General features: G+C 41.5%; 1 protein-coding gene across 1 annotated transcript in view; it reads right to left on the bottom strand.

Moving 5' to 3' along the window:
* The window catches only part of LANCL2 (LanC like glutathione S-transferase 2), a 29317-nt gene that overhangs the window by 3638 nt on the left and 14582 nt on the right, over nt 1-11097 (bottom strand). The window contains exons 5-8 of the mRNA XM_084509242.1: nt 10797-10943; nt 6913-7095; nt 4409-4585; nt 1275-1347 (exon numbers count right to left, since the gene is read on the bottom strand). Of these exons, the coding sequence (XP_084365368.1) occupies nt 1275-1347; nt 4409-4585; nt 6913-7095; nt 10797-10943 (580 nt within the window). The remainder of the gene's footprint in view (nt 1-1274; nt 1348-4408; nt 4586-6912; nt 7096-10796; nt 10944-11097) is intronic.

The following is an 11097-nucleotide window of genomic DNA, read 5'->3' as shown; positions in this document are numbered from 1 at the left end:
GCAGCTGAGCACATACAAAGAAAGGAGCTTTCCTTAAATACAGGCATCTGACAGAAATGAAGTGATTATGACAGTTCCATAAGAACCACGTGCAACTTCCCATTAAAATGTGCATGGATGCGCATATGTGCTGAAATCGACAACTGCAAGCACACTTTTGGCAAACAAAATTCAGATTTTTTTGTTTTAGATTTGAGGCTTCTAGATCTTTCGAAAAAAAAACACTGACATGAAAAACTAAAATAAAATCTGTGTCAGCATTAAAGCACAAATCACCCTGACTACTGTTGGAATTACTGCACCTCAACAAATTCCAAAGCTCTTGTACTACAGACTCTGTGTCTGTTTTTTTCTTCTATAAATGCATACAAGGGATATCTTACAAAGAATACGAATCTTTGTACTTTTTCTTTCTCATAAACATTAACAAAGTAACTCTGTATTTGGATTTTTTTTTTTTGTATTTGCGTATAACTACTTATAACTACTGCTCTTTTGCATTTATACCTCAGGTTGGTTTACCTGTAAAATAATCCTACTTAGTCTGCTGTAAATTCACGTATTTGTGATAGATGGCGCACTAGGCTCCTGCTCTCAGAGCAGCAGCACTATTTGAAATCCTGCTTGTTCTATGTATGATTCCTTGCTACTGCGTTTCTAAAACATCAGGATGAGATAGGACATAGAAAATAAACTACAAATGAAAATATACAAAGCTCTAGGAAAGGATTTAGGAACACCTTTAAACTTACAGAAAGGCCCGTAAGAACTCTGCGTTTCTCTTTTTGTTCTGGTGATCTTGGCTCATATTATAAAATAGCTTTTTCTTGTGTTACTATTTCAGCAGCAAAGGTCCAGTTCCTTCAGGCCAGTAATTGCTCTGAGACCCCCTGCCCATGGCTGCTCCTCTCTCCTGTCCCTCTTGGACAACACCCCCAACACAGAAGTGTTGCCTGGACTTTCACTTGGTTTAAACTGAGAGGCCATCAGCACAGCAGAATTTTATTTAAGAATGACAGTGCCACTGGCTTTACACTGCAAACTGGTGAAATGCAACCAGAAGGGAAAGTTTTGACAGGAGGTAGGGGATGCTTTTTTTTTTTTTTTTTTTTTTTATCCTTTGGAGGAGGGAGGTGCTGGCATTTTTTTGGTTTTCTTTTTGTAATAGTAAAGGAACTACCCAAGATTTTTGAACTCCCAAGCATGTACCAAAACTGCAAGGTATCCTTTCTATCCTATACAACACAACACCATCTGCAATACCATCATCTTACCTTCAAAGAGAGAATAAGGTCTGTCAGGAATACGACATCCGTGTGCGCCATATTCCAAACACCATTCGGCAAACTGTGGAAGACATAAAATATTTGCTCATTTATTTTAAACTTAAGACTGCTAAACACAAGCTTAAATATCTGCATGGGGAGGCACTTTAATAGCTACTAAATGTAAAATAGTGTAAGCAGAGAAACAATGCAGGAATCACCATTCAAGATTAATTTGTCTCACTTCATCCGTAACATGGCTGCAATTATTTTTTAGGATATGTATTTCCACAGCAGGAGTTTCAGCTCCACAACAACATAATTAGTTGGGTTGTACTTAATTCTGATTTAAAAAAAAAAAAAGAAAAAAAAGAAAAAAAACAATCCCACTACACATCAATGAAGAGCTCTGCAAGAACAGCTACGAACAGTTTCAAGGGCAGAAATTTTCTAATACCGTAACATTAGTTCCTATCTGTGTTGGCACTTAATTTATCTACCTCCTAAGGACTTGAGAGTTATTAACTGCGTTTGTTTTCTTCCACTTCCATGCGCTGATTTAGAGTATTAAATCTCCAGCTGCCATTACTTAGCTTTATCTATTTTCTCTCCCTAAGCCTCACAAAAAATCGTTATAAATACAGTTAGACAATTATGGTGGTCAATATTTTGTTGCAGAGGATGGAATACCTTTTAAAAACAAGTTAACAATGTCTTTCTCGTATTTGATCAGCGCTGCTGCAGTAGCCACTACACATACCTTACTTACAAACCCCATCTGGATCAATTTAAGAGCAACAATCCATTTCTCCTTTATGGCTCCCCAGAGCAGACACGGGGCCCACATGTTCCCCGGCATTTCTGTGCCTGGAAGCAAACTGCTGCTTATGCAAAATACGGTGCTAAAAGTACAAGAGTCCTGCAGAGCAAAGAACCAAGAGAACTCTCCTTGCTTCCCCTGTGATTTTGGGAGCCTGCTACAGAACACAGCTCATCATACTCACTAGAGGGTGCTCAGGCTCCACGGTTGGAGCTATGTGATATATGAATAGGCTCCCAGAACCATCAGCTGTTGAACAGGAGGATAAAGAGTGGTATCTTGCCCCTTCCCAGCCTTCCCCCACTCCCTCTGTTCTCTTTAAGTATTTACTGGGGAATGGATTTCATCACTTGGGACGTGAGTGTGTGTCCACGTGAGAATGTCTTGAGGAAACCCAGCAATGAACTCACAAACACAAACATTGTGGTCCACGGTTATTGAGCAATGATGAAGTATTTTGGGCCCCCCTGTAGATCTTCAAACCAAACTTGTAGCCTTCTCTGTTACGTGAGGACAGAACGTGTCTATGGCATGTTTCTGAACTACAATCAATTCTTGCAACATCCACATCTTATTGCATAATAGCCTTTATAATTATTATTGCCAGCCTGGGAACTTCAACAGAAATAACAAAAATGCATCCCCAGGCTACTAAACGAATCATTGTTTATAAATCCTTAGCTTTGGTAAACCTTGTAGATCCAATAAACCATATTAATGTCTTTGTTAAACCAAGGAAAAAGAAATCTCTTCTAGTACAAAGACATCTGCCATTATTTGTCACACAGGCTGAACAAGCTTGCCATCGAGAAACAGCCTTTCAGACCTCTGAACGTTTGTCTTGAAATAAGGAAAAAAAAATTAAAAAAAAAAAAAAATGAGGGGCTTGGATGCTCTCTGGAGCCCAGGATGCCAGCAGCACGTTTGTTTCCCTGCATGCTCTGTCTCAGAAAGAAAAGATTTCAAGAATGCCAAAGATAAACAAACTCCTTTGCCCATTTCAAGATTTTCCCTGCAAGAGCTTAGGGGGCCTGACTGAACACTGCAGGTGCTAAAATGCAGAATGGCAACAAGTGTGCTGCCAGACCCGACCGTGCTCGGCACTTCCAGCAAACAGCCTTTGGCTCACTGCCACATGTTCCTCCTCAAAGGAATTTTAGGTATTTAACTGAGTGTCCTCCTTCTTTGGCTCTGATCCGGGTATGCTTGCTTTCCTCTAGCTTTGTACAGAGCTACAGGGTTCCCCCAGGCAAGAAATGCAGCGTGAGCAGGAGTTGCTAATGCTGCACAGAGCCCCAGGAAATGTATGGAAGTGGAGGATGACAGGGAGAGCCCAACTGTAGTGCTGAAAGCAATGCCTGCTTGGTAGCGTGGCTCACACGTCAGCAGAGGATCAGTTCACACACAACAAGGTCACACATTTGCCATGGCAGTATTAGGGGCTTATCGCATTCTCCAGGACGCGTGTATGCATACATGTGTCCCCACAGATTGACGCACATGTAAACATAAGGTGACAGGAACAGCCACTTTGTAAAGCTCTGCTGATGGTGGACAGGCTAACAGTAGAGGTGAATGCAATAGCTTTACACGTGACTCATCTGAGAACACCTTGAAAGCAACTCATCAAATTTCCCACTGCTCTACCTTTAGATAGACCTTAGTTGAGTAGCTATGTATGCAGCATGAAACCCACTATCAGTGAATTAAGTAGAAAACAAAACAAAACCAAAAACCAGGAAACAGAGGCAGAGAAAGCCTTCTCTTTTGTCAATTGCTAGCACAGTGAGAGCTGATAGCAGAACCTGGATGCTCCCAATGGAAAAATTTTGACTGCGTCTTTCTCTGCAATTTGTATTAATGAAAAAAACCTAAGTGAGCAATTTAATAACTGCAATTCAGAGCTCTGAAAGCCCCAAACAGACACTAGTCTGAAAACAAATAATTACAAAGGACTACTAACAGTATCGCTGGAGGAGCTGAGGATGACAGTGGATCTCTCAATGGAATAATTAGCACCATGTAACATTCATCTCTTGTTGTTCAGGCAGGCTGATTCTCCGACTCTATTTACAGCACAGCAAAGTGCGTTTGTGTGTTTTTTCAACCATTCTTTGCACTAAGATGCGAGTGCCCACATACACAGCTGAAGTCGTCTACCCAAAGGTGTGAGTTATGGGGAGCACGTGGTGGTGCACTCTCGTCCCCCCGAGACAGCTCCACACGTAGCCTGATCACTCTATTTACTGCACAGGCACGAAATGGAAGTGCATGAAACACATGAAGGGGACGAGTGACTTTGCTGGGATGCTGCAGAGCTCACCTTGCAAGCTCGGTAGAGGTACTTTTTGTCCTGAGTTAGGTTATAGAGAGACAAGAAGGAGTAGCCATTGCCAGCAGTACCATGGCAGATCCCGTAGCCTTTTCTCAGTAAACCTCTCTGCCAGATGACGTCGCTACACTCCATGGCATCTTTCAAGTACTTATCCTCTTTAAAAGTCTGTGGAACAAAAACAGAAAATAAACATATAAATTGAAGTATTAATGATTACAAAGTGATCCTGGACCTGGAAGATGTTTTGCTATGGAGATGGAGTTTTTCATATATAGTTTATTTTGGATTTTAAGACTCCAACCATCATAGACTTGCTTTTCTTCCAAGTTGTTTCTCATTTCTCTGTGTGGAAAAAGAAAATGTTCTCAGAACCAGGACTCTGATATCAAGTCATTTAAATGCATGGCCCTTTTCCAAGAAAACCTGAAGTCTAGTAACTACTTCCACCCTGAGAAGCAATTTTACCCACTAATTTTACAAACTTCCTTATGCAAGGATTTTGAGATGTTTAGGTGCCTAGCCTAGGGTTCTTGTTTGAAAGCCTAGATCTAGAAGGACTTAAAATGCAAGCCTTACAATCTAACAGGCCTGCATAGAGGTGTCTGTAAAAATACAGGTCTGTATAAACTCAAGTTTTTCTTTCTGAAATTAGTAAAAACAAAAAAACCCTTAAGTTCGAGGTCCTTGGTTCCACAGCCTGTAATCTATTTGCAGGGTACATGATCCTTTTTCGCTTCTCCCCTCTATTTCCCAACCACTACATAATTTGATTTGAAAGACAGAAAAGTAATTATTGACTCCAAGAAATGTAACAGAATAGTGGCCATCAAATCTGGTCCTAAAGGGCAAGTTCCTGAACTTTCTGATTAATTCCTGCTGGTTACTCACTATCTGCCTTCAATTCCATGTCGAAAAATGCACGAGAATCTGTCTTTGCATAGACAGGGCTCTTTCCTCTATCCCAAGTACAAGTAGGAACAATCCATTACCTTGACTAGTATTTATATTGGAAATACTCATGAGGTACTGGCCAGCTGGACAAAGGACCAATTTTACAAAATACATTGCAACTGAAGTGCATTTTAGATGCACAGAGAGTCCATTGAGGCAGCAGAAAAAAACAAAAACACCAAAGCGAACAGCACCACTGACTTCTGTTTTTGTAAGACCTCTCTGTGCTCCCCTTTGCCTAGGTCACACCATAGATCAACAAGACAAAGAAAGTAACTGATGCACTGCTATAGACACAGTCCTTTGGAGATGGCCTCCTCTTCACAGATGCGACTTAATGAAGTAACAGAAGCAATTAACGTGCAGGATTCTTAAATCCACAAGCTTGATAAAGAAAGTCCCTCTCTATGAATAGGGTTTGCCAGCTACTCAGTTGTAAAGCTTCAAACGAAGGCCTGGCAACAGCATTTGATTTCCAGGACAAACGCTGCTGTCTGCTATCACAAGTCCCTGTGCTTGGTGTGAAAGCACAGCTAGAAAAACCTGCTCCAATTTTTCTTGTAACTTTCTCAAAAAGCAGATTAAGGAGAAAAAGAAAACCGTCATACGTCCCATCACCTTAAACATAAAAAGAGAACAGAAAGGAGGCTGCTAAGCAGAACTTGGTCCCCTCCCTCTTATCTCTTGGAAAAGATTTTCTGCTGGGGAAAGCATTGCACTGGGAAAGAAGTGAAAAAAAGGACTGCAGTATTAAGTCAGCCTCCTACCACAGTCCCAAGGAAAAGCAATTGCGATTGTTGCTGCATTCAGCAGCACTCTAAGAGATTTATAGTTCACTTTTCAGGTAGCAGCACAAGTAATTATTCCATAAACCAAACCTGTTTTTCATCAGCCCACCCTGAGGCCGACCAGGGAATCTGCCAAGGAGGGCTGTCAAGAGAAGGAATTAATTTGCATAAATGTAATTAAATGGCACGCTTTCAAATGTTATGCAAATAAAAAGTGCACAACTCCAAAGAGATAGCAAACCTATTTAAGGATGGAGAGGAGCAAACAGTAGCTCACGGTAGCTCGGAGGTTATATTTATGCCCTGTAAGGGGCCTGCAGTCTTTGTTCTGACAAAGTTCTCCAGTACTGTATCTTAATAATGGAGTAATTTATGGAAGACATTCTTTAGCAAGACACATGAACCTTCATTTTTTAAAACCAACATAATTCTTAGAGCACCTAGGATAAAGTTTCAAAGAATTTAGGTCAATGTTCTCAGAACCAGGACTCTGATATCAAGTCGTTTAAATGCATGGCCCTTTTCCAAGAAAACCTGAAGTCTAGTAACTACTTACACCCTGAGAAGCAATTTTACCCACTAATTTTACAAACTTCCTTATGCAAGGATTTTGAGATGTTTAGGTGCCTAGCCTAGGGTTCTTGTTTGAAAGCCTAGATCTAGAAGGACTTAAAATGCAAGCCTTACAATCTAACAGGACTGCATAGAGGTGTCTGTAAAAATACAGGTCTGTATAAACACTGAATGATTCACCTTATAAGCTTGCATGAGCATGTGGATGACTCCAGGGGCACCGTGGCACCAGTGAACCAATCTGTCGGTCTCGTTGCTCAGTGAGGATGGGTAGTTCCCAGATCGGAATTTTTTATGACGAACATAGTCAATGCTCGGCTTCACCAGCTCTGTCAGGGTCTCCTGATCCACATTTGCAATTGGCTGAAGACAACACAGAAAGAAGAAACAAAACCACAGGAGTAGTAACAAATCACGTACCAACACTTCATTACGTGTCCTATTTTCAAGTACCCTACATATGTGCTCTATATCCCAAATACTTTCTGTCACTTCACACAGATTTAATTAATGTCTGCTCGCAATACCCTTATGAAGAGTGTGTTACAGCAGCTGTAGAGACAAAGAAACTGGGGCACCAAGTTGCTACCCGCCTTACTTGAGGTGACACAGAAAGACTTGGGAAGAACTGAGAACAGAACGCAGACCCCAAGGCTCCCAGGCCTCCACCTTCATATAGAGAAAGCACATCAGGAGAAAGGCAGTTTTATAAATTAGCTGCTTATAATACATTCTTAAAACACACCTGGTTAAACGTTTTAAAAATAGCTAGTGTAGACAAACCTGTCCTATTTCCCAATAAATGAAGAAGAGTGTAGGTAGTGGCATACCTAGCGAAGTTTTATAAAGTTTTCCATCGTAAACAAAACTCCCTGAAGCTATGGACTATAAATCAGCATTTCTAATGTCAAAAGCAACAGCTACTTCGCAAAGTGACTAAATGTCTTTGCTCTACACACTTATGCTTAGATTGCTCTTCTCAGTTTTTCTTTTCCATTTCTTCTATTTAGCTTATGTCCTTTCCAAGAGGCAAATACATCCATTAAACTGTGCACTCCCTGCAATTAAAAGTTTAGAATCTGTGTATCTGTTGGGTTCTTAGTTGATATTCCTTCCTCTAACAGCCTTTTTCACAGTATTTTCATAACAAAGCTCTCTATTTTTACACAGCCTACAGGATTTATGGAATTCCAGCACACTGTGGGAACAACTGCAGAAATTGGAGACTACAGAAACTAATAACTGAGCTTTTTTTTTTTTTTTTTTTTTTTTTTTTTTATAACTTTGCTAATTATGTCTTACAATTTTACTGTTTTCTACCAGCTCCAGCACATTTGCATTCAATGGGTGAGCATGCTGCTACCATTCACAGTCCTACAGCTAAATGAAGGAATATTTTCAATAGCTGCATTTTTTGTAACCTGAAACAGCCAAAAGCCTCTACTTTACCTCAGCTTGGAAATCTCTGCTGAGCTCCTACCCACTGGCTCCCTAGAGCAAACTCCACCTCTGCACTCTTCTGAGTGGAGCAGTCACCTTCACGCTGCTAACTGGAAGTAGATCTGAATATAGATCAGCTTTTCATGAAGAACATCTTCATCAGCCCTCACACAGACACTGACCTCCGCGTTATGAAAAGGTCCCTGTTTCAGGAGTCTCATTTCACAGGGGAAACCTGCAGCAGAAAGCAAAGGCAGGCACCAGCAATAACTGCTATTCAGTCTTGAGCTGTGCAAGGCAAGCATAGCCCAGGGCTTCACTGAGCTTGTGCTCGTCCTTGGGAGGTAAATCCAAGAAGAGCAAAGATCTTTACACACCTTCCTTCTCTACTTGTGCTTCCACGAAGACCTCAGCACAAGTGTGTCCCTTCTCCTAAACTGCTGAGGTTTTCAGCACTGAAGTGTCAACAGCAATCAAATAACCTAGTGGTGTGCGTCCTGACTATCTGGCCAGGAGCAATGATAGACAGACATCTTTGTCTTGGTGTTAGTGAAAGAGGCTAGGGCTAGAGACTCCCTTGCTAGAGTATCAGAATATCCCCCTCTGCATCCTGGAGGAATAATTTAACACTGTTGAGCTCTTATTCTTCCAGCAGTCTTCTGCAAGCAGATTCTGCAATACGTGTCCCCTCATAAAGGTGTTAAATAGAAATGATCGGTGGCTTTCACATCTCTGCTGCTATGCTGGACGCCTTCTTTGTTATCAAACAACCACCCAACAAACCATCTCGTGAATTCTTTGCTGAAAATACAGAGTAATGGCGTAGGAGGGGTGGGGGGAAGGATGGACTCCAGTGTGCCATCTTCTGCAGCAGATGACTCAACCCTGTATGACTCACAATGTTTAATGTACAGTGAAAAGACAGTAATCTAATGCTGCATAAACAATGGCTTTGTGGTAATTCGGAAAAGCAGCAATTATATGTAAAGGAAAAGATATTTACGATTTTCCCATGTAGACAGAGTAGCTTCTGCTTAAACCAAAAAGCACTGCACAACTATTTCTGATATCAACCTCGAATAGCAAATGAAGGATGGAGCATTTAAAGAGACTTCTTTAAAGGAACAGAAGTTCCTCAGAAAAATCTAGTGAGGAAAAAAGGAAGCCACAGAAGACAAGGTAACTGGAAGGGTGTGGACCACCCTGTCAAAGGCATCAGGAAGTGAAGATAAGGACATAGTAAATCAGAGCATCCTGAGGCCCCAGTCAGATGGTCACTGCAGAAAACAGCTGTAGTGATGTTAAGACATGGACCCCAGGCAGCAGAGCAGTAGCTACTTCCACAGCAAAGTCAGCTGCTTTAGCCTGAGCTACTGGTGGAAGTGGTGTGAGCTAATCTGAAACAGATGGGGAAAAGTCACCACATCTTTTGCAAATGAGGAATGGCTGACAGAAGTGGCAACAGCTAATACCATCTCAGTCACTTCTGCAATGAACATTTGTACACACCTCTAGGCTGTGAGGAGAGGATGTACTTTCTTTCCACTTGCCTGAAGGAAAGTAATTTCTGCATGAGCTGGTAAGAAAATTACCGTTAACAAAGGTACACAGACTGGCGGCACCTTTCAAAACCAGAGAAAGGTATGATACAGATTTTGCAGCTCTGTGGCCATCTTCTGTAATGAAACATAAGGCTCTGTTTTCAGATTGTACAGCATTAGAAAACATGTACAGGTCTGTTTTGAAAAACATCATAATCTGATTTGAGAATCTCAGAGCAGGGAGGGAATGGATTTAAGTGTTCAAAAACGGAGGCATACAAAAGAGAAGAATCTCAGAACAGGAAGAGGAGAGCAGGTGTCATAAACACAATCAGGAACATTAGATTTTTCAAGCAGAGAAGGGGAAAAGAAGGAATACGAGAGTATAAAAGTAAGAATAGCATATTGAAGATGAATGCGTGATTAAGAACAGTTTTTCCAGGAACTTCAAAATAATGAGGGGGAAAAAAAATCACAGGGGAAAAGATGAAGGACATGGAAGGCAGAAGGATAAAAGGCATCAGTGATACACTCACTGAAAAACAGAAAATAAATGAAAATAGGACTAATGGGTGGTGATTAAATTAATATTTAGCTAGCCTGACTGTAGGCATCAGATTACTTCTGATGGGTATGAAGATGAGGATGAGGGAAGACACCTGACTTTCCTGAGGATAGGAAACTTCAGCTTCTAGACCTCTGGGGCTCTGAAATGCAACTCACTCATATTCACAAGCAGATGGTATAAAATACTGTGGGACAAGGATGTACATCTTCATCATGCAAACAGAACGCCCTTCTGACAGACTGGAGTAAGCTGCAGAGAGCTGAGCCCTCAGCTGGAGGCCTGGCAGCAACGTTAGAGGAACCATGGCGCTGAACACAAGGATATGTGAGTTGTCCTCTGCTACTGGGGCCTTGGCTAGCATCTCTGCACAGTTCTGGGCTGCAGTCTGACCCCCAACTGCGAGCCTCTGACCTACCACAACCTTGCACTGCTTGTGCATGAAAGCTGAAGAGATCTTCTGATGCAAAACAAGACATGACTGGAGTTTTGTCCCAGCCCGCAGAAGACACTCTTACCTGCATAAGCATGTAGTAGATCCCTGCCACCCCGTGGGCCGCTCCAACATATTGCTTCCTGTGCCACTGATACAAGAGAGGGCAACGCTCTGTTTTACGCTCCTCCTTTGAGAAGTTCTTCCCCGACTCAATAATGGCATCTATTACCTAAGAAGGAAAACACACTTCTTCCATCTCACTTGCTTTGATTCAGAGAGTTTTGTTTTGTCATGGCTAAAATCACACAGCAAACAACAATTGGACTGTGATATTCAATTCCTTTGAATATGAGTATTGAGGTAGAAAGGGAGTTTCTCCTGAA

The sequence above is a fragment of the Aythya ferina genome (assembly GCF_964211825.1).
Source record: "Aythya ferina genome assembly, chromosome: 2".
Classification (NCBI taxonomy): domain Eukaryota; kingdom Metazoa; phylum Chordata; class Aves; order Anseriformes; family Anatidae; genus Aythya; species Aythya ferina.
This window is presented reverse-complemented; position numbering and strand designations above follow the sequence as displayed.